The 23,276-nt window shown below is 37.4% G+C and overlaps 2 protein-coding genes across 3 annotated transcripts; one reads left to right on the forward strand and one right to left on the reverse strand.

Moving 5' to 3' along the window:
- LOC18787307 (CCR4-NOT transcription complex subunit 1) lies at nucleotides 391-19,843 on the forward strand. 2 transcript variants are annotated; one of them, XM_020556540.1, is made up of 51 exons: nucleotides 391-702; nucleotides 1,763-2,060; nucleotides 2,193-2,421; nucleotides 2,544-2,883; nucleotides 2,984-3,097; nucleotides 3,196-3,324; nucleotides 3,417-3,608; nucleotides 3,693-3,887; nucleotides 4,067-4,204; nucleotides 4,305-4,427; nucleotides 4,519-4,769; nucleotides 5,238-5,341; nucleotides 5,897-5,991; nucleotides 6,068-6,304; nucleotides 7,094-7,282; nucleotides 7,411-7,495; nucleotides 7,587-7,654; nucleotides 8,554-8,699; nucleotides 8,816-8,924; nucleotides 9,038-9,184; nucleotides 9,306-9,353; nucleotides 9,433-9,561; nucleotides 9,661-9,894; nucleotides 9,976-10,116; nucleotides 10,296-10,381; nucleotides 10,460-10,565; nucleotides 11,644-11,739; nucleotides 12,061-12,213; nucleotides 12,708-12,887; nucleotides 12,981-13,159; nucleotides 13,263-13,398; nucleotides 13,486-13,611; nucleotides 13,781-13,825; nucleotides 14,031-14,108; nucleotides 14,311-14,427; nucleotides 15,020-15,146; nucleotides 15,226-15,326; nucleotides 15,395-15,532; nucleotides 15,630-15,713; nucleotides 16,022-16,168; nucleotides 16,251-16,382; nucleotides 16,485-16,514; nucleotides 16,601-16,747; nucleotides 16,842-16,903; nucleotides 17,344-17,497; nucleotides 17,596-17,787; nucleotides 17,878-17,982; nucleotides 18,185-18,319; nucleotides 18,691-18,924; nucleotides 19,295-19,399; nucleotides 19,493-19,843. In XM_020556540.1, exons 1-51 carry the CDS (start codon nucleotides 604-606, stop codon nucleotides 19,640-19,642), a joined length of 7,185 nt encoding a protein of 2,394 aa, XP_020412129.1. In that variant the 5' UTR covers nucleotides 391-603; the 3' UTR covers nucleotides 19,643-19,843. The 2 variants fall into 2 exon arrangements, with proteins under 2 accessions (XP_020412129.1, XP_020412130.1); XM_020556541.1 differs by having other exon boundaries at nucleotides 9,976-10,107.
- LOC18787109 lies at nucleotides 20,303-22,610 on the reverse strand. The gene is made up of 3 exons (XM_020558189.1): nucleotides 21,609-22,610; nucleotides 21,447-21,528; nucleotides 20,303-21,066 (listed from the first exon to the last, which is right to left on the reverse strand). Exons 1-3 carry the CDS (start codon nucleotides 21,995-21,997, stop codon nucleotides 20,806-20,808), a joined length of 732 nt encoding a protein of 243 aa, XP_020413778.1. The 5' UTR covers nucleotides 21,998-22,610; the 3' UTR covers nucleotides 20,303-20,805.

Below are 23,276 nucleotides of genomic sequence, written 5' to 3' on the forward strand. Positions count from 1 at the left end.
ACTGAAAATGTTTTCATAAAAGGAAAACAAGTTCATGTGTCCTTGTAGAAAACAGAAAAAAAAAATTGTTTTCATTCTCATAGGAAACATTTTTATAAAAATAACTCACATATTATTTCAAATTGTACTACCAGACAAGTTTTCATTGTTTTTGTTATCTGAAGATGTTTTCTAATTAATCTACCAGACGTATTTTCATATGAAAATGCGTTTTCATTTTCTCATTTTCATTTTAGGAAAACATTCTCTGAAAATGCTCTCTAAAAACATCACTAGACGGCCCTTATTTCCCTTATTTGTTTTTCCAACACACGTGGCTCCACTAGAAGGTAAGCATTAGTCGATGAAAAAGAACCCGCAGGTAACCGAGTTGAGTTTCCAGCGGAGAGACCATCGTGTGCGCTACCACTATAATAATACACACTCCAAATTCAGATCAGACGCCACCAACCAAGTCTCAACCTTTCGCTTCTGTCGACGATTCTCGAAATCCCTAAAGTGCCCCTGTTTTTCTCCAAAATCTCGCTCCCCTGCACCCTCTGCTTCGCAATCTCTATCTGAGCAAACCCTAGCACCCCTCCCAAATCCTTCTCCGTCTACGCGATGCTGAAGTTTTCGCCGACCACCGCGAGCCAGATTCGCTTTCTCCTCCAAAGCCTCAACGATGCCAACTCTGACTCTGTACTCCGAGAGCTCTCTCAGGTACTCCCGCTCTGTTTTGGTTTTTGTGTTTTATTCATCTTGTTTGTGATAATGTATTGGACGCCTAATTTTCTGTAAATTTCGGAGTTTTGTGGAATTTAGACGAACTCATTCCACTCGGTTGCATTTCTGGACTTCAGCTACTAATAAAAGTGAAAAAAAGAAGACAGGATTAAAATTTGGCCGCGTAGTTTAATTTTGGATTGCTCAGTATGGTGCTTGAATGCAGTGTTGAACTTTAGCTTCATAGTGTTTGTATGACACAACGCCTGCGTTGTGTTTCTCTGTGTTCAAATTTGAAGAAATGGGCGGATCAAAGGAAATGCTAAATGTGCTAAGATTTGCACAAATTTAGTTTACAATCTGATGGCAGCTGAGTTAGCGTGCCATGCTTCTGCTGGCATAAGTCAAACTGACATGGCATTGCCACATAAGCTTCTCTGTCAGTTTGTACCAGAAAAGTTGTACTACCCATTGCAACTCAAACAGAAGTTTAGCATAAAATTGTGTTCGGTGAGTGGGGTGGCAGGACCATGACGAATTGAATTAGAAGTGGGGAAAGTTAAGTAGGGGGAATAGGCGAAAATTCCAAGTCGTGTTGTGTTTTGTATTTTCTATTTGTAAATATTTTCTGGTGTTCATTTCTCCAGCGTGCATTGGATGTTGAAATGTTTTCAACTAACAGCTTTAGTATATGAAATCTGAATATTCTTTGTTTTTTGGTGAAGATATTCATATTTTCAGTTGAGTGAATGGTTAACAATACACACTGGATTAGGAATTACTTATCATGCATGTGATCTGTTTGCTTTAATTTTTTTTAGTCCAGTCTACAATATCTGTAGCTCTTACACATGGCCATTGAATGTTTATGTTTATTTCTATGCTGAGGGCGAAGAATCTTTCCAATCTTGAATTTTTAAATTTTGATATACTTCTGGATAAGAAAATATTTAATGTGGCTGATAACAAGTACCCTTGAATAAGGTTATTTTTTGAGCTTATCTAATCATGCATCGTACTGGATCTCTTGCTGATGTAGTTTGTGGTTTCATGGCAGTTTACTGAATATGGAATTGAGGGAAGCATTTTGCTGCTCCAGACCTGTCTGGGTCATCTCACTAATTACGGAACAGACTTGAAGAATGTGGCACTGGAACGGGTTCTTTCCTCAGTTTTTAAATATCTTCTTGACAGACCTAATTTCAATACAGTGTTTTGTGAGTCCCTAAGAAATACAGAGATCAATGAAGGAATTCTAGAGAATTTCTCGAATGCATTACACCTGTCTGTATGTGAGAAGATTGCCATTGGTCTTGCGTTGTCAGATTCTGAAAACCTAGACAGCAGGACATGTGGTAAGTTTCAGTTAAAATGATGGTGAACTGTTTGACTGATGTATTCTTGCTCAAAAAAATTTCTTTTGCACTGTTAGTATCTTATAATTTTGCTGTAATTTCAATGTAGAATTTAATACTGTTTGTTTCCAGGCAAGAACTTCTGTATGGCTCAGATCCAGAAGTTGTGTGAAAATCCTGTTGCGATGAACTCTTCTGAGCAAATTCAGAACACTGTTATGTTCCTCCAGCGGTCTGATGGCCTTTCCAAGCATGTTGATTCCTTTATGCAGATGTTATCTTTATTACAGCTGAAAGATGACAGTTTGTTTGTTCTAACTCCATTGCTTTCAGATGAGCTTCGTGATGCCAATTTTTTGAGGTACGGTAATTTTCTAGTTGTCTTTCTGCTAGAACTACTTGGTATTAGGTTATTTGCCTTTTCTATCTATTTGTCATGCCAAAATAGATCCTGTGCTCAATAGCTTCTGCTTTTTGCTGCAGCAATGTGGGTTTGTTCCATGAAAGTGGAGAAAATGATTTTGATGCTATTTTAGCAGAAATGGAGAAGGAAATGAGCATGGGAGATATAATGAAGGAATTAGGTTATGGATGCACAGTTGATTCATCTCAGTGTAAAGAGATTTTATCCCTTTTCTTACCACTCACTGAGTTTACTATCTCAAAAATACTTGGCATGATTGCCTGTACTCACGCTGGTCTCGAGGACAATCAGAATACATTTTCAACCTTCCGGTTGGCACTTGGTGACAGCACTTTGTCTGACATGCCTATGTTGAACACCTGGAATATTGATGTCCTTGTAGATACAATCAAGCAACTTGTGAGTTACTTGTAATCTTCTTCCATTTTTTGTTTGAGTTGTGACTTAGTGGAGGAAAGTGCATCCGTTTTCTTTTCCTAATTTTGTTTGCTGATTACAGGCTCCCGGCACCAACTGGATACGGGTTATGGAAAATTTGGATCATGAGGGATTTTACATTCCTAATCAGGAGGCTTTCTCTTTTTTCATGTCTGTATATCAGCATGTGTGTCAGGTAGGTTTTGTATTCTTGCAGTTTTTTAGATTACTATTGTGCAAATTGTGATGTTTTAGTCTATATTAATCTGTGGTCTCCGGACTTGAGCTGTGCAGGAGCCCTTTCCCCTCCATGTCATCTGTGGATCTGTCTGGAAGAACACCGAGGGTCAGCTATCCTTTCTTAGACATGCTGTATCAGCACCACCTGAAGTGTTTACCTTTGCTCATTCTGTTAGGCAGCTGGTACAATCTTATATTCATCCAGCTTATACATGTTCCCTGTCCCCTCATGTTATATTTGTTTGACCATTCTGAGTTACCTATCATTTTTTCAGGCCTATATTGATGCTGTGCATGGCCATAAGCTTCAACTTGGACATGCAAATCATGCGTGGTTGTGTCTTGATCTTTTGGATGTACTGTGTCTACTAGCTGAGAGGGGTCATGCTCTTGCAGTTCGATCGATGCTTGAGTATCCTCTTAAACACTGTCCTGAAGTCCTGCTTCTTGGGATGGCACATATAAATGTACCTCTCTAAAATTGATGTTTTAAAACACTAGATTCTCATAATACTTTCTCTCGGTTGATAAATTTATACGTGCCATTGCAGACTGCATACAACCTGCTGCAATATGAAGTGTCTTTTACTGTTTTCCCCATGATAGTAAAAAATTCCATGGGCAGTGGCATGATTAACCACCTCTGGCATATTAACATCTCGCTGGTGCTGCGGGGATTCGTTGATGCTCACAATAGTGATCCAGATAGTATGGCTAGAATATTGGATATCTGTGAAGAGCTAAAGGTAAGTTTGGGGTGTACTTATGAATGATCTTCCAACCAGTGTCTGTTGCACTTGTTGCTGTATAATTGAGAATCAAGATAGTGTGTGTTGTGTCAGTCAGCGTTTTTTTTTTTTTTGGGGTTGTATTAATGTTACTGGAATTTCCATTTATTTCTCGTATGTTCTTCTTTGTTTTGTAGATTCTGTCATCCGTCTTAGAGATGATTCCTTCCCCTTTTAGTATCAGACTGGCGGCTCTTGCTTCCAGAAAAGAGTTTATAGACCTTGAGAAGTGGTTGAGTAATAATTTGAATACATATAAAGATACTTTCTTTGAGGTAATGTAACTTTTGTCTCCGTCCCCTGCTACAAATTTAGGTAGCAATAATATTAAAATCATGCATATCACTGTCTTATACGAATAATGCAAAATTTCAGGAGTGCATCAAGTTCTTGAAGGAGATTCAATTTGGTGGATCACAGGATTTTTCCACCAGACCTTTCCAACATTCTGGTGCTGTGTCAAATCTTTATGTGGACACTGCTACTACATTCTCGAAGGTTCGACAACTTGGCATGCGATTTTGTTTTCTATGATGTAGAGCTTCATCATCTATCATGCAGAATTTCATCATCTGAATGTTGATTTTAGGTTCTTAAAGCTCATGTTGGCTTGATTACCTCTAGCCAACTTACTGAGGAGATGGAAAGATTGTCTGTAACAATTATGGATTCTAATCCAAGGCTGCAGAATGGTGGCACTACAGAGTCATCAACTGATGGATATGCAGATGATATTGAAGCGGAAGCAAACTCTTACTTCCATCAAATGTTTTCTGGTCAGTTGACAATTGATTCAATGGTCCAAATGCTTGCCCGATTCAAGGAATCTTCTGTAAAAAGGTATGTCTGTTGAGCGTTTGAATCAGGATACTTTAATATTATTTCCTCAATCTTCTCTCATCTTTTCAAAAGCCAACTATTGCCTACTTTTATCTTGTTCAATTGCAGGCCATAGATCTTGTGAAGTACACATGATACTAGATTTTCTTTGGTCAAAGTTAGGATTGACTTTTAAAAGAATCTAATTATGCATCTTTGAGTTAGTACAGTTTGTATCATGTCTTGCTTTTCCCCAGCCCCACCTCACGCATGAGAACCCAAATTGCTTTTTGATAGTTTCATTCTCTTACGTGCCGTATGTATGTAATATTGATGTAATATTGTTTTGGCACTTCTTACTCTTCTATTGGTTTAATTATAGTAGAAGGGAAGGTCCGTACTAAAATCTGCTGAAGCTTCTTACTTTCACATTATATTATTTTTAAAATTGAGAGTTAATTAACAATTCTTTGCTGCATGAATTGACAGGGAACAGTCAATTTTTGAGTGCATGATTGCTAATCTGTTTGAAGAGTACAGATTCTTCCCCAAGTATCCTGAAAGACAGCTCAAAATTGCTGCAGTTCTCTTTGGTGAGTGTTTTTAATGACTCCTCAGTCCAAATTGTATTTCTAGATTTGCCCTAAAACTTTAATTTGTCTAAAGACTGTAAAGAGTAATGTACAACAGAGTTCAGTACAATACATTTTGGTTGAGCTGAGAGTTTGTTTTTTTAAATGGGCAGGGGAGCCACATATTTGGTATCTGTTAGGAGGTAGTATGAGAAACAGTTAAGAATAAACTTTTTTTGGTATCTACTATTTTCTAATTATGTGGTCAACTTGATGGTCATTATTTGACATGTCATTAGCATGCATTTGTTAATGAATAAACCAGATGTGATTCTTGTCCTTTTTAAAGTTTTCTTTTGTGCGTGTGTAGAAGAACTCATAAGATTTGAGTTAGTTGCGATATATATAATTATGATTCTTTCCCATTGTCTGTCCCCTTAGCTTTTCTATGAAAACGTTGTGAAATGGATTCCCTCTGTAGTGTGATAGATTTTTTTTCTTTTAAATATATGGTTTCGTATGCCCTAATTTGTTTTAGGGATGACTGTTTCATTGTTATTGTATGCAATGTTTCAGGTTCTGTCATCAAGCACCAGCTTGTAACTCATCTGACTCTTGGGATTGCTCTGCGTGGTGTTTTAGATGCATTACGCAAGCCTGCGGATTCAAAAGTTCGTAATATTTCTCATTAACTTCTCTCATTAGTTTTTCATATCATGATATTGCTGATGATCTTTCTACTTGCAGATGTTTGTGTTTGGAACTAAGGCTTTGGAGCAGTTTGTGGATCGTCTGATTGAGTGGCCGCAGTATTGCAATCACATTCTTCAAATATCACATCTGCGTAGTACTCATTCAGAGCTCGTGGCTTTCATTGAACAGGCTCTTGCTAGGATTTCATCAGGCCATTCAGACTCAGATGGAAGCAACCATGCTTCTGCTCATCACCACAGTCCCAGTCAAGCTTCCTCAGGAAATGTGGAGGTCAGTGGTGTACTTGGATTTGTGATGTGTCATTATTCAAAAAATTTATCAAAATACTTAGAAAAGGATGCATTGCAAAGCAGTTTATAACCAGAAAAAAAGTATACATTTTCTTGCAATTGAGAAAAAAAGTATACATTTTCATTCTACTCTTGAAATTTACCAGTACGAGAACCAAATGTCTTTTACACATCCAGGTTCTCAGTTGTGTAAATTTTCAATCATTGCATATCGCAGTGAATAATTTGTGATGTTTAAGTATAAAATTACTACCATTAGGCCATAGATTTCTCGCCGTGTCCTTTTTTTTTTTTCTTTCTTCATTTTCTTTTACACATCTATTCTAGAATTCGGGTCTTCACCATGATCCTTCTCCCATGCCCAAAATGTTCCAGTGGACATCACTGAAATATTAATTTCTTTAACTACAACAAATGTAATCACATATCTGATCAGTCCACATTTTAATGGTACTGGATGCAATTTTCCAGAGCTATGTAATGCCCTTTGATGTTTACACCAGAAGAACTTCATTCCAAGGCTCATCGGAAGTAAAATCATGCTGGAAGTTTTGGATATATTTACATCACCAAATTGTCTCTTACACTCTTAGGATTATGTGTCAGATGCCATTTGTTTGTTCTTTTTAAATCTTTTGTTATGAAATTATTAATTTCATACATTTAGGATACATGTATTGAATTTAACCATGCCTTGTTATTTCAATATATTTGAGCGAGCTGAGCTATTGTTGCCCACTTATGCTTACATGCTGAGTCATTAATGCAGTTAAATGGTTCGAGCATCTTACATACTGGGCAGCAACTATCATCTCCTCTCCAGCTCCAACAGAGACATGAAAGTTCTCTTGATGACCGTCATAAAGCCTCAACTTCATCCAATGACATAAAGCCACTTTTATCTTCTGTTGTGCAACCTTCGGTTATTCCTTTAGGCGATGCTCCTAGTATTCAGAAGGCATGCCTGCTTACATTTTTGAAAAGGGGGTTTTTTTTTTGGGGGTGTGGTGGTGTGTGGGACTATATTCTATCAGCTCCTTGTATTATTAAATTTTGATTCCCCCTCATTTTCTTATAAAATTGCAGTCACAAAGTGCAGTCAGTGCTCCGGCAATGTTGTCTTCTTCTTCCCCTGGTTTTGTTCGTCCTTCACGAGGAGTTACTTCTACAAGTAATTTTCAACTTCTTTGCCAAGTCATTATTTCATCCGTACATAATTAAGTTCCTGGTGAATGTTACAATAATGTGCAATACAAATACAGGGTTTGGCTCTGCTTTGAACATCGAAACATTAGTTGCTGCTGCTGAGAAAAGAGAAACTCCCATTGAGGTATTGTGTTCCATCTTATAGGCCTCGTATTCATGCAAGATGCTGTGACTTAGTGTGTGTTGATATATTATACATACATACATATATATATATATATATATCTTTTTGTTTTCACACTATCACATGCCTGGTGTAGATATGTACATTGCAGTCAGGTTTCTAAAACTTACGTGGGGGCCCAACTCCACCTTACCTATTCTTAGTGGTCTTAGCTGCTGTAGCCGCTTCTGTTTCACAACTATATCGTCATATTTGATTGACATTAATACTCCTTATTCAGTGTGTTCTATATTTCGATAAGTGTTTTTGACATAAGTATGCATCAGATCAGATTGTTTTTATATGAGGGCCCAGACTGTGATGGCATTTGTTTTTTTCTACTGCAAATATGACATCTTAATATTGTCATTAGTCTTCTTCTTCTCTTTGCCCTGTTTGAATATTCTTACAGAAAATTTGCTCTTATGGACTAATTAGCCAATGTATCCGATTGCTGGGTTCAAATTTTAATTACCTCTTGGTTAAGGGCTTTAACTCTGTATAATAGTGAGGGTGATGCTTATGGTATGTTTTTGAGTATATGTGATTTGCTAATCTACACTTTAATGAAGAAGTATCTAAGATGGCTACTTTATATACTTTTCCATTTTTGTTGTTTACTGAATTGATTTGGGATGCTGCTGGAACAGGGAGCAAAAGAGTTGAGTTTCTGTGTTTTTATGTTTCTCTCTTATTCTGTGTTTTTAAAGTCTCAGCCTTGTATGTTTTTGAAAAAATTGTAATTTTCTGAGGTTGATATTATGTTAGAACTTTGAAGTTTCCGGGCAAAGTATTCAGCTTGTCCGTGTCATGTGTTCTTCTGATATTAATGCTTACATGTTCCCAATTCTCTTTTACAGGCTCCAGCATCAGAGGTTCAGGACAAGATATCATTTATAATTAATAATATTTCAGTTGCTAATGTTGAAGCCAAGTCAAAGGAGTTTACAGAAGTAATGAAAGATCAATACCATCCTTGGTTTGCGCAGTATATGGTTATGAAAAGGTTAGGAACTTTTTGGAAATGAGATATGCATAGATAAATTTGTTTGTATTTTGATTGTCTCATTTCCCTTTGGTTATTGTCTTAACATGTGGTGCACCTACCTAACCTCTTGGCAGGGCAAGCATTGAGCCGAATTTTCACGACTTGTACCTGAAATTTCTGGACAAAGTTAATTCTAAGGGTTTGAATAAGGAGATTGTTCAAGCTACTTATGAGAACTGCAAGGTTTGTGTCTTTTCTATTTTTCTTCTGGTCAGATGCGCGGTTTATTGTCTTACATGTATGATATTTGTGCATTTGAGTATGATTATATATTTAATGCCTGTGCATTGTCTCAGGTTCTTCTTGGATCAGAGCTTATAAAATCAAGCTCAGAAGAGCGCTCGTTGTTAAAAAATTTAGGGAGCTGGCTTGGGAAGCTTACAATTGGAAGGAATCAAGTCTTAAGGGCTCGTGAAATAGATCCCAAGTCTTTGATTATAGAGGTGTGAGTTTGATCAATGTTGTTGTTCTTGATTTGGTTATTCTTAGTGGATTAGACTTATGCTACCTATTAAGTGGTTACCTTTTGGTTTTTTCTGATCTATCCCTCCCCCACCCCTACAGGCATATGAGAAAGGGTTGATGATTGCAGTTATACCCTTTACTTCAAAGGTATAGTTATGCTTGTTTTGCTTTCTTTTTTTCCTGACGGAAGGGACATGAAGATCTTATGCTCTTTTACTTGCTGCAGATTCTGGAGCCATGCCAAAGTAGCCTGGCATACCAACCACCAAATCCCTGGACAATGGGTATTCTTGGATTACTTGCTGAGATCTATTCAATGCCAAACTTAAAGATGAACCTGAAGTTTGACATAGAGGTACACATACGTTTTCATTTGGTTATCTATTGAAGCTTGCCTTCCATAATTTCGTTATAGAATTTCTAGTGTATCTGCCTTATTATTTTGGAATTTCAGGTTCTATTCAAGAATCTTGGTGTGGATTTGAAGGAGATAACACCAAGTTCTCTTCTCAAGGATCGCAACAGAGAACTTGAAGGGAATCCTGATTTCTCTAACAAAGATGTTGGAGCATCCCAACCACAGATGGTTGCTGAAGTGAAATCTGGAATCATATCTCCACTAAATCAAGTTGATCTACCACTTGAGGTTGCGCCATCTTCTGGGAGCCATACACATCTATTACCTCAGGTTTGTCAGAACATTTTCTTGAGAATTGAGATCTTGTTGGGTTGTTTTTAACCTTGACAATTTAATGTATTTTCTATTTAGTATGGCACTCCTCTTCATCTTCCACCTGGTACCTTTAACGAGGATGAGAAGCTTGCTGCTTTAGGGTTGTCTGATCAGATTCCTTCTGCTCAAGGACTGTTACAAGCTACTCCATCACAATCACCGTTTTCTGTGAGTCAGGTGCAGCTCAATGTTTTCATGTTTTTGTTGTTGGTTTTTTTTTTGGGGGGGGTGGTGTTGGTGGGGCGGTGTTGGTTGTGTGTATGTTCAAGTATGGTCTAGTAGGGATGTTTGCCTCCTTCTTGTTAGTGTTTTTGTCCTCTGATCCTCTACTTGGCTTGGCCTCTGGCCATTTGCAGCTTCCCACACAAATACCTAATATCGGAACTCACGTAATCATTAACCAGAAGCTAACTGGCTTGGGATTGCAACTGCATTTTCAGAGGTTCTATGATAGTCCTTTCTTACAGTGTACCTTGACCAGCACTTTGTTAGAATTACTCATTTTTAAAATATAATGCAGAGTGGTTCCAATCGCAATGGACAGAGCTATCAAAGAGATAGTATCTGGTATTGTTCAGCGCAGTGTTTCTATAGCTACCCAGACCACTAAGGAGCTTGTTTTAAAGGTTAGTTAACTGAATAATTCTTGCCACTGTTGACTATTATTTGAATAAATTTGCTATTTTATCTTTCAGGCTGTGTCCTGGTTAAATCTTGTCATCTTTGCATAATGTCTTATTTCATGTCCACCTCGTCACTATGGCTCTTTGATGACTCGAACTTCATCTTCTTGTACCCCCATTGTTCTACTTTAGCTTCTACAACACATTCCTTCAATCAATCCTTGTTTTGCCACTCCCCCATTGATATCCATGTTACAGTTGCACTTTATATTTTGTATAAGCTCATTCTTGAGGGCCAACTGTATTCTTATGTAAAGCGTAGTGGGCCTTGTTCAGTTATGTCAGAATTTCAGAAGCATTTCTGCACTTTGGTCTTTGCATTGGGACTCATTATGCATTTCCATTTCTAATCTTGAATTGGCTTGTTGGTGGCAATTTAAAAGAATGTGTGGTTGCTATTTCAATTCTATGTACTATTTTTCTGGAGCAATATTTTGATATTGTAATGTTCCTCTTGCTTTTGTTTGTATAAATGGGGTTGGAGTCAGTGCAATCCAGAGTTGGCGTTGATGTCCATTCACGACTCTGATATGTACGTGCATCCTACATGCCTGAATAAAAGATTTATAGGTGTTTTTTTATCTAAATAATGAGGGAATAATGTTACAAGAAAAACTAGTGCTCCTGTATGACTTTCTCTTTTTGTATTGCTGTTTAATATTAGTCACATTTCCAAGGTTAAAATTTCAACACATTTAACCATTCTAGGAAAGCCTTCCTTACCGCTCTCATCTGATGCTAAATTTGGGGCACTGAACTGCGAGAACATTTGCACTGTAAAAGATTGTTTCATGGGTTGGATGTCAAAAATAAGTGTCTTTGATGTAGATCTGTTTCCACTGTTCTACCCTGCACTGTTATTGTTCCTTACACTGTTTCTATGGGTTGTGATTGGGAAGTATATTGCTGTAGTGCCGATTCTTGGAAATGTTTAGTTTGGTTGCTAACTAAAGAGTTTTCCGAAACAGTAATCTGTCTAGTAATTTACCCTAATTCTCTTTCCAATTCCTTGTGTTGGTAGGATTATGCCATGGAATCAGATGAGACGAGAATATTTAATGCAGCTCACTTGATGGTTGCGAGTTTGGCAGGAAGTCTAGCTCATGTGACATGCAAGGTATTTCCTCTTACAATAAATTTCTTGGGATTGTTTTGGGAAAATTTGTATTGTGAATGCGACCTATTATTTTAACACATGTACGATCACTAGCACAGTATGCTGGTTTAAGGGTTCATCATTCAGGGTATGCATATGCGTGTCATTATTTGGGTAGATTTGTAACACCACATTGGAACGCCACGCATTGTGTCTGATACAAATAACAATTTCTACTCCAAATACTATTCATTGCTGCAAATTTATTGGGGTGCCTTTTCTTGGTGTGAGGACTTCTTTTATTTCCCTGTGTTCATCTTCTGTTCGTGTTTCTGGAAGCAGGAACCTTTGCGTAGTTCAATATCAACTCAGCTCAGGAATTCCCTTCAGGGATTAAATATTGCCAGTGATCTTCTAGAACATGCTGTACAACTTGTTACTAATGATAATCTGGATCTTGGCTGTGCAGTTATTGAACAGGCTGCGACTGATAAGGTTTGGCTTGATGAATACACACGCACACACATAATATCTATATATGTATATGTTTTTGAAAGTTACTGTTATTGTTTGTTTACATCAGTTCTTTTTGTGTTGATTTACCATGGTGGCAAAATGTGAAACAACAAAAGAAAGCTTCTGTATTGCTCATATTAGGAAGAATGTGTGCAAAGAATGGTCTTTTGATGTTAGTGTTACCATTGGCAGGTTAATGTCAATATTTGAGAATTTTTCTGCCAGTCTAAAAACATTTCACTACACATTTGTTTATGCTAGGATGTAACTTAAAACAAAAATACATCTGGGTCAATTGGAAAGGAAGTGAAATATGTTTTAGAATTATATGCTGACAGAAGTTTGCTTTGGAAGATTGAAATTTGAATTTAGATAAACTAGTTCTGATCTGTAATTATTCAAAATGATCCACATGTAGAGATAACATGGATATTCAATTATGCTGTTGTTCACTTGTGTTTAACTGCTTGCAGGCCATACAAACAATTGACGGGGAAATAGCTCAACAGCTCTCATTAAGAAGGAAGAGAGATGGTGTTGGTGCAACCTTTTTTGATACTAACATCTATACTCAAGGTTCCATGGGCGTTGTGCCGGAGGCCCTTCGCCCTAAACCTGGCCATTTGTCCCTTTCTCAACAGCGAGTTTATGAGGTAATGCGCTACTTTTTGGTACTGATATGGTCTGGTGATGAGATGAATGTCAAGCAATTTGTTTTCTTCTTACACTTCCCCTTTATTATATAGGACTTTGTTCGGCTACCCTGGCAGAACCAGTCTAGCCAGAACTCGCATGTTCTTCCTGCTGGTACTCCAGCATCAGGACAACTTAACACAGGCTACTCAGCAGGCCCTGGAAGCAAATTTGATGCAGTTTCTCGTCCGCTGGATGAGGGCATTGAACCCAATTCAGCTCTGCATCTTAGGTTTCTTTTATATATTTTGTTTCTAGTTTTTAAGTTATGTAGTTCATGTACTTCTTGAAGTATTAGTTGCTTGAATGTTTGTAATTTTGGTGTAATGTTTCAGTGCTTCCTCTATTCATGTCGGGGTGGGTGATGGTGTTTCCCAGCAGAGTTCTGAAAATGATTCTGTCATTGGTTCATTTCCTTCTGCTGCTTCTGCCCCAGAGCTACAATCAGTAGAGTCGTCTGATGCTGTAAAGGTTGAAAAAACTTTTTACATGATATTATAATTCTCAAGTTACTTTTTACATGAAAAAACTTTATTCTTACTTACATTTTGGGGCTAGGAATCTGGAGTTTCTTCACAGCCACAACCTTCACCTGCTGTAACTGAGCGTCTTGGAAGTAACATTTCAGAACCTTCTCTCAACACGAGGGATGCATTGGATAAATACCAGATTGTGGCACAAAAGGTTGGAAATAACCTTTGTAGCTTGTCCTTTCTTTCTGATGTTTGTCTCGTCTTTATTTGTATAGCAAATGAGTTCTTGATATATCCTTCATCGATATATATTTTTTGTTTACTTTTTATTTTTAGTGTTTATGAGTTAATGAAAACCTAATCTTCTGTATTGTTTTCAGTTGGAAGCTCTGGTAACTAGTGATGCTAGAGATGTAGAAATTCAGGTACTGTTCTGTTCGTCTTTATGGTATCTTCTTCCTCCAAATTGTATCTTGAAGGGTATTATCCATGTATACGTGCATCAAAACTAGTTGGTATAGAATAAACCTTGAAAGTGTTTTCCCTTTTGTAGTCATACATACATAAGTACATACACTATGACATGTATATTTTACACTAGATGAATGTTCTCTGGCATGTCTTATCCAGGGAGTCATTGGTGAAGTTCCTGAGATTATACTCAGATGTGTTAGTCGAGATGAGGCTGCCTTGGCTGTGGCTCAAAAGGTCAGTGCTATCCTTTGTGAGAAGCTTTTGTGTTATTTGTTCCTTTGAATAGTTAATCATTACAGCTAACTTGAATGCTTATGGAGTTTCTCTGTTGATGTGAAGCAACTGGTTTGATTATCCCTGGACAGAAATTTATGTTTCTGGTAAATATTTGTCCATTGATTTTAATGCTTCGAGTTTGTTTTTAATCTTGAAACAGGTTTTCAAGGGTTTATACGAGAATGCATCCAACCATATTCATGTCGGTGCTCATCTTGCAATCCTGACTGCCATTCGTGATGTTTGCAAGCTTGTTGTTAAGGAGCTCACTAGTTGGGTATGCACTATTGTACTTGTGTTATGAGAGAGATATTTTTGTCTGGAAAGCCTCTATGTTTTCCTTTGAACATAATTATTTCTTGATTTGGATCATATTTGGGTTACCTAATTTTCGTACAACTTTTTTGCCCTTAATGATCCTTAAATTTCGGCTTTTCTTGGTGAGCATAACTTTATAAATTTCTAATTATTTTCCTTACTATAGTTCTTGTGGTTTTTCTCCAGTCCTTTTTGGGGTTGTTTGGCCTTTTTGTTTTGTTTTGCCTCAGTCTGTTTTTCCTCCATCAGCTCGTAGCCTGTTTGGAGGCAGTTGTTTCCTTTGCTTTTGGTTTATGCGGGTTTGTTTGGGCGTAGTGGATCCCTTATCCACTTCTTGTTTCTTTTCAGTTTCTTTTTAATAATATCGTTTCTATTATAAAAAAATTATTTTCCTTACTATTGTCCGTACTTAGGATTTTATTATTATGATCTTGTCAATTCTATTCGTAGCAGTTAAGACTTAGATAATAGTACGATCTAGATATATTAATAGCACTTCTATTCATGTCACATTTTCCCATTCTAATATATTGGGTTGCTACTTCTTGCAGGTTATTTATTCCGAGGAGGAGCGGAAGTTTAACAAAGATATTACTGTTGGCCTTATTCACAGTGAATTGCTAAACCTTGCAGAGTACAATGTTCATATGGCCAAACTTATTGACGGTGGCAGGAATAGTACGTAAAATGGCTGTTTTGTTTACAATATTAATACTACTGCAGTTGATGTAACTTACTGATATCTTAAAATCTGCAGAGCCTGCAACTGAGTTTTCCATTTCCCTTCTCCAAACTTTGGTGATTGAAGAATCTAAAGTTATATCAGAACTTCATAATCTTGTTGATGCTTTGGCAAAGGTTTGTGTAAAAAAATTGCGCTTTGTGTTTTACATTAGTACAGTTTGTTTACTGATTCTGATACACAGCTCGCTGCAAAGCCTGGATCTCCTGAGTCACTACAGCAGCTGGTTGAAATGGTGAAGAATCCTGCTTCTAATGTGGCTGCTCCATCTGCTATTAATGTTGGAAAGGAGGACAAGGCCAGACAATCTAGAGATAAAAAGGTCAGTGGAGATGTCTTTAGTATTTCGGCCTACTTTATGTGTATTTTCTTCTGACTCGATTATAATAATAAATTTGTTTTTTTTTGGGCTGAAACAGGCTCCTGTTCACTCTCCTGTGAACAGGGAAGACTTTAGTAATGTGGAGTCTGTGGAACCTGATCCTGCTGGTTTCCGTGAGCAGGTACCACGATACATTCTTTATAACCCTGAACTGCACATTGTTAGATGTTGAGGATATTCAACAGAACTATTATTTGCAGTGAATATTTGAACTAAAGAAAATTTGTAAGGATGTAACTGGGACATGACTTGGTTGCTTGGTACATAAGGGTGGGAGGAGTATTGTTGTTTTGAATTTAGGTGGATAAATATGGGTACCATCCTTGATATTGTATTTAGAGCACAAATACAAATATGTCTATGGATGAAAGAGTGGTACATGTAAAGTTGTTCTCTGATGTGTTTTCAACTTCTTTGAATATGCTGTAGGTGTCAATGCTGTTCGCCGAGTGGTACCGGATTTGTGAACTTCCTGGTGCAAATGATGCAGCTTGTGCCCATTTCATCTTACAGTTGCATCAAAATGGTCTGCTGAAGGGGGATGAAATGACAGAGCGGTTTTTCCGCGTCCTCACAGTAAGTTTTCAATTTCTAGAATGGTATGTTACAGAATGATATGAGGAGTTACCAAGCATGTGTTTTTTTTCCTCATCTGCAGGAGCTTTCTGTTGCACATTGCGTGTCTTCTGAGGTGATGAATCCAGGCACATTGCAAACACCACAACAAGTGCAGAGTCTCTCCTTCCTTGCCATTGATATCTATGCTAAACTTGTCTTCTCAATTTTGAAGGTAATTATTCCGTCGTAATTTTATTTTATGCTCCTAATGATTCATGTACAAAGTTTTTATTTTATATTTTATGAAACTTACATGTCTTGTTTGATTGAGCAGGGATCGAATAAACTATTTCTCTTGACTAAGGTGAGCACAAGGAGATTTTGAGTTTGATTGAATCTTGTTTTTAGTGCTTATCCAATAATGCTTTTGCATGATTTGGCCCCTGGCAGATTTTAACAGTCACAGTGAGATTCATTCAAAAGGATGCAGAGGAAAAGAAAGCATCTTTCAATCCAAGACCATATTTTAGATTGTTTGTTAACTGGCTGCTGGACCTTGGTTCTCTGGATCCTGTGGTTGATGGTGCTAACTTTCAGGTCTGGATCAAGTGGATTGCTGCTAGGGTCTTTTGCCTTTGTTTTGTCATTATTGTTTATGCTGACTCACTAATTTTGGTTGTCTATGTTGCAGATCTTGTCAGCATTTGCAAATGCATTTAATGCTTTGCAGCCTGTTAAAGTTCCTACATTCAGGTTAGCATCCTGGTTATATTCATTACTCTTTTGTCAATGGTAGGAAATGAAATGTCAGTTCTTAAGACAAGGAAATGGTAGCTTATATGGTTGAGTTTGTATATTATTAGGTTTCCAGCTCTGTGATTATGAACTTGTAGGTGATTGGATGATATTGTAGGGATTTTATTTAACTACGGATTGGGTTGGAGTTGATTTTGCACTGGCCCCTATAATTACTCCTTTTGTCTCTTCCTTTCCCTCCTTTTCTTTTTATCCCTTCTCTATTTCTATCTCTGTGCTGTTCTCTATTGGTTGTGCATCATTGCAATTCATGATTGGAAAGATTATCATTCAGTCTTGGTGTACAAAAGTTAGATATGATATTTTTGTAAGAACAAATTGTGATATTTTATTCCTTGGAACTTTGTGCGTTCCTATACTGATAAATATTTTATCAGCTTTGCTTGGCTCGAGTTGGTGAGTCATAGGAGTTTTATGCCAAAAATGCTCGCTGGGAATGGCCAGAAGGGCTGGCCCCTTATCCAACGTTTGCTGGTACACTTGTTTCAATTCATGGAGCCATTTTTGAGGAACGCTGAACTAGGAGTTCCGGTCTGCCCCTTTTTTCCTGCTGGGCTTCATTGTATGTTGCAGTGTTGCTTAAATTGCTTTCTGTCTCACAGCATTTTCTCGTATTTTTATCCATGTAGGTTCATTTCCTGTATAAAGGCACGCTTAGGGTGCTGCTAGTGCTACTTCATGATTTCCCAGAATTTCTGTGTGATTATCACTTTACCTTCTGTGATGTTATTCCTCCAAGCTGCATTCAAATGCGAAATATCATTCTCAGTGCATTTCCCCGTAATATGAGGCTGCCGGATCCATCTACTCCAAACTTGAAGGTTGCCGACGATCCTGCATATTTACTCTGTAACATTTATGGGTATGAAAACTAATCTGGTGGGGACTGGTTTGTCCTTGTATATATGCAGATTGATTTGCTTGCTGAAATCAGTCAGTCTCCACGTATTCTTTCCGAGGTTGATGCAACTCTAAAATTGAAGCAGATGAAAACCGATGTGGACGAGTATCTCAAGGTATGCACAATTTTCAACTTGTAGACTAATACTGTTTTATTGCTCATGTGCTAATTAGGTTTTATGTACAGGTGGACTGATACATCTTTTGTGTGGACATTTTGACCTTCCCCATTTAGTGTCCCCTTTCTACAGTTTTCTCTATTCTGCTTTTCTTAGTTCAAATTTTTATTAAGATTAAATGTTGTTTGAAAATTTGCAGACAAGGCAACAAGGTTCTTCATTTCTGACTGAACTGAAGCAAAAATTGCTACTTCCATCAAACGATGTTGCCTTGGCTGGTACTCGTTACAACGTACCCCTCATCAACTCCCTTGTGCTTTATGTTGGGATGCAGGTACTTGTTCTTATGCTAATATTATGCCTCTACATATCATTTGTCTCTAAGGTGACATATGCTACAAGTTTCGACTGTTCTAATACTTGTTTGTTTAAAATCAGTGTTCTTGTTTTGCAATATTGGAACCTACATAGAATCCATTGCTTTCCATAAGTTCCCACTTCAAAAAGTTCACAACTTGTTTGTAAGATTTTCTTGATTTCCACGTTCTAGTGAACTCTGACTGCTATGCTTTGCTGAAGAAGAGGCATTAAGGAATTTTTTAAATCCGAATTCTAAAGATCTTTCTGACTCGGTATTTGGAGAGGGTCTTGACTTGAGTAGAGAGTGGATGGTCCAGTGCTTACTTTTTTGGTTTAATTTTACAGGCTATCCAGCAGCTTCAGTCTAGAACACCTCATGCACAGTCTCCCCAAAGTGTTCCATTCGCTGTCTATTTGGTGGGTGCTGCTTTGGATATTTTCCAGACTCTGATAGTGGACCTAGATACTGAAGGGCGCTACCTTTTCCTAAATGCGATTGCAAACCAACTGCGCTATCCAAACACTCATACCCATTACTTTTCGTTCATTGTTCTTTACTTGTTTGCCGAATCAAACCAGGTGAGACAAGTTAGATGTTTGCTTTTGTTTATGATATTCATTGTCTGTTCTTGTGGTTAGTCCCATGGGCAATCGGAGCACTTTGTTTTAATGTTTCCGGGGACTTATATCACAAGTCTTGGATGCGAAAGCATTGTGATCAAGTTGTTAAACATGCAGACTGCCATATATAACATACAAGTTAAATGTGCACATTTCGCGATATGTTGCATATTTATGGGCGGGTAGATCCTTAATGTAGGGTTTAATTCTTACCAGATAATCTTTGATAATGGCCACAGAACCCCAATGCATGTTTCTAGATTGCTTTCATATCAATTATGATTCAGCTGCATACATCTTCTAACTGCCAACATTTTTTATGCTTCAGCATGAAATTATCCAGGAGCAAATCACAAGAGTACTGTTGGAACGTCTGATTGTTAATCGACCGCATCCATGGGGTCTTCTGATTACCTTCATTGAGCTTATCAAGGTAAATGTCCATCCCTTTGAAAAAGAAAATAGAAAGAAGCTTAAATTTTGCAACCTGCAGATTTGTTCTAATCGTTATGTTGTATTATTTCAGAACCCTAGATACCAGTTCTGGAACCGAGCTTTCATACGGTGTGCGCCAGAGATTGAAAAACTCTTTGAATCTGTCTCAAGATCCTGCGGCGGTCCAAAACCTGTGGATGAAAGCATGGTCTCAGGTTGGGTATCCGAGAGTGCACACTGATCAAGAGCAATTCCTCTCGGTTTGTGAATCATTTCCAAATTGCACAGATTGTTTTGCATGGCCAAACAATATGATTTGTACTATAACCATCAGCAAGCTGCATGTACTTGTAATTATTGTATTGTAGTTGATCTGTTGTAATTAGATAGATACCTACATTGTAAATTTTTTTCTTAATGCAGTTATTTCACTTTCTTTTTCTCTTGCTGCCTTCATTAATTGGTTGCTCGACAAGCAGGCATGTTGAAAATGACCCCAAAACTCCAGGGTGCAAAATGTCATTAACCCTAAAATTTATATGAGATGTCAATCTTACCCCAGGAAACTGCCAGTGGCTGGGCGATTTACTTTATTAGCAAAAGATAATTAGGCTCCTGCTTTTGGTTAAAAAAAACTCTTTTTGCCATGAAGAGAGAGGGAAGTTTCATTTTTAATCTAGATCTTTGAAAGAAAACGTGCTTTACCCGGAAAGTTACCAATATTTCTCTTTTTTTATATTTAAATTTTGGGGTAAATACTGTTTAGCATCGATTATGCGTGTCCCTCTTTTATGGCACACAGGATAAAAGAGAAAAAGAGAACTAATTAACTGTTCTCAGTAAAACGGGGTTATTGTAATTGTTTTTTTATTTTTCACGTTTTGGGAGTTTTCTTGGGGTGTTGAAGATGATTATGGCAAAGAGTTTGATCTTTTGCAAAGGAAGCACTACGCACCTCTTTTGCACCTAAAGTGGTGGATATGTACCACCTCTTGTAGAGGTAGGATCCACCAATACAAGTAGGCTCACCTGCAAGTTTGCTCCGAAAATGGATTATTGAGATTTGCCGCTAAAAAAAGGTGGTGTTGGGTTGAGTGATAATTCATTTGAAGAGTTTCTCAGTGTTGAGAAAGAGGAGCTTTTGGGGGTTTAACAAATAGTAGGGATTGCGCTATCACTATTAACATAGGGTTCAATGACTTCTGGTGGAAATAATACCCAAGTTTATTTCTTGCAGTTTAGATAACAAAAGTATCATCAGAGTCTAAACTTTCCTAGACCAACATGGCATGACATGAAAGATTAGTTGATTTCAATTACATATGGTTCGGTTGTGTCCCATGCCAGATAGCTTCTTCTGTGATTTTATCCTCTATGTTTAAGGAGTCAGAGAAAGCAAATGGTTTAGGATCGTCGCATTTCTGATGTTAGCGCAGTGCATCGGACAGATTTGAGATACATAGACTTGCAGTAGGCAGCGACTTTGTGCCATATGAGTTTCTTGGTGGAGAAGGTAGCCCTCTGGTAAGTTTCTGAAACTGCAGATATTTTCCCGATTGTGGATCGTCTTACTTTTATCTTCTTCTTGTGTGCCTCTTCCTTGGCTATGCGCATATTCTTCCATGTGTTCTCCACTGCTTTTGCACGTTGCTTCTCCAGTTTGCTCTTCCAAATTCAAAGTTTAGAATCATTATTTTTTGGCTCTAACATTATCTCTATTAGAGATGTCATCTGTAGTGTTGTCTAAAAACAATGGTTTTATTGTTTGGATAAGTAATTTTGTATGTAACCGTAACACCATCACATGTTATAATGAGTGTATATTATTTATATTAAAAGCCAAAGTAGAAACCCATCTCCCAACACGTATAATTATTTGGGTGGATTAATGAAATGATGTGACCTAAACTGTCCGTCACATACAAAAGTTTCCCCCAAATAGCATGCAAAGCAGATTCAGTTTCAAACAATTTCATACCGCAGTCAACATGGCATAAACAACTTCCATTTGATTAAAGCAGATTAACCTTCAAACAATTTCATACCTCAATCTTTTTAATCTCCTTCAAGGCCTTGCTGGTCTGCTTGAATTCCCAGTCGTCTATAGCAGCCTCTTCTTCTCTCAACCTGCCAAGACTCAAAACATGGTAATTGATTACAAAAACCTTTCATAAATATATGCTCAAAATAGATGGAGTCTTCCTCACTTGGTCACGAGTCTCATATGCTCAGCCTTTGTCCATGCTTCTATTTCAGCCTTGAGCTCCTGCTGCTTGAACTCATCTAAGAATTCATGGTAGGGTTTTGGCCGATCCATCAGCTGCTTATCTCCTTCAGCGTTTGGGTTTTCATCAGCATCAGATTCTTCATGGCTGCTCTGATCAGCAGACTGTACAACATGTTTATACTCTTCATTATAAACTGAGCTGTCTTCTCTCTCTCTTTCTGAAGGTGATTCCCGGCCATGATCAAATTCATGGTGAGGATCTGAGAATATGCTTTCACGCATTGACAACTTGCTCAGGCAGGAACCTTTAGAAATTTTGTTCTGCGAATTGGGGTGACAGAAACGACCAAAGTCTTTGGAGTTCTCCATCCTTTCCTTCACTTCAAAACCAGAAAAGGTGCCCTTGGGGACATTTGAAGCAGCACATAATCATATTCACATCATGATAATTTTTTTCTTTTTTGGCATGAGTTTTTCTCATCATAGACAGTTTTAAAAAAAATTAATGGATAAAAGGAAGAAATGGAAAAAAACAAAAAACAAAAAAACAACAACAACAATCGGAGGATATATGCAATACTTAGCATACAAACGAAAAATATAGCTCCAAAAGGAACCTCTATGGCATACACTCATTTTGTTGTGCTGCTATTTAACCAAGTCCTTTTTTTTAAAAAAAAAAAAAAATACCAAAATAACAAATACGAATCTACAATATATGCAGGTATAGTTGATATTGGTGCTGCTATTTCCACTCACATTTCTTATTTCCCCACGCACATTTTAATGACAATATTGAATCAAATAGTACTTCATCATGCTTTCACAAGTTTCTATATACAATATTACCCATCCTCAAAATGTGAATCAAATATAAGAATCCAAAGAGAAATATATGAATCAAATATGTTTCCCACAGTAATATTCACTCTAAAACAAAAGAAAAACGTTGAAAAAGAATGAAACATATGTAATCAAATTTCCAAAATAAAAATATATATGTATATATATATACACACGCACATATATCATACCTGGTACCAATGACAAAGAAGAAGAAAAAAGACATGAGCTATTGTAAGATGGAAATTTTGGTATGAGTATAGGGGGTGAGAATATAAGGGAGTGAGGAAATAGGAAAGGTTGGTGAAAATATCAGGACTCATCGATATTTGATCTCTATTATGATCTGTTGAAATTTGTTAATATTGACAAAATATCGACAATGTACCACTACCATAACAGGTAATGTAGATCACTTCCCCAGAGCCAGAGAAGTGAAATAATCGTTCTAGAAAATTTAAAATGAAACCTAAGCTACACATGCAAAATTCTCAATTCCCATGATCCATAATACCAATGAAATTATCAGAGATAAGCGCATAAAGCCATTGTAGAAGAATATCAAAAGGGCTATAATATCTTGAAATTAAGAGAACACACACACACATATATATATATTGTGTATATAATATACCTGGGTTCTTGGAGTGGAAGGCTCAGTAGTGGGCAGGTCAGAGTAGAAACTATCTGCCTTGAAAGTGCAAAAAGTTGCAGAGCTGCTAAGTGGGCCACTGCTACAACCTGGTGGTGGAGATCGTGGCAAAGCATCCATGAGAGGGTTCATGCTCCAAGTTGCCTTTGAGTT

The sequence above is a fragment of the Prunus persica genome, chromosome G2, assembly GCF_000346465.2.
Source record: "Prunus persica cultivar Lovell chromosome G2, Prunus_persica_NCBIv2, whole genome shotgun sequence".
Taxonomy (NCBI): domain Eukaryota; kingdom Viridiplantae; phylum Streptophyta; class Magnoliopsida; order Rosales; family Rosaceae; genus Prunus; species Prunus persica.

Bases quoted from the DNA above. Each gene is read 5' to 3' on its own strand.
- LOC18787307 (XM_020556540.1), top strand. From the start codon at position 604: ATGCTGAAGTTTTCGCCGACCACCGCGAGCCAGATTCGCTTTCTCCTC. The intron at 3,888-4,066 runs GTAAGTTTGGGG...TTTGTTTTGTAG, and splicing joins ATATCTGTGAAGAGCTAAAG to ATTCTGTCATCCGTCTTAGA. The intron at 7,655-8,553 runs GTATTGTGTTCC...TCTCTTTTACAG, and splicing joins AAAGAGAAACTCCCATTGAG to GCTCCAGCATCAGAGGTTCA.
- LOC18787109 (XM_020558189.1), bottom strand. From the start codon at position 21,997: ATGGAGAACTCCAAAGACTTTGGTCGTTTCTGTCACCCCAATTCGCAG. The intron at 21,529-21,608 runs GTGAGGAAGACT...GAGTCTTGGCAG, and splicing joins CATATGAGACTCGTGACCAA to GTTGAGAGAAGAAGAGGCTG. The intron at 21,067-21,446 runs GTATGAAATTGT...TGAATTTGGAAG, and splicing joins AGGAGATTAAAAAGATTGAG to AGCAAACTGGAGAAGCAACG.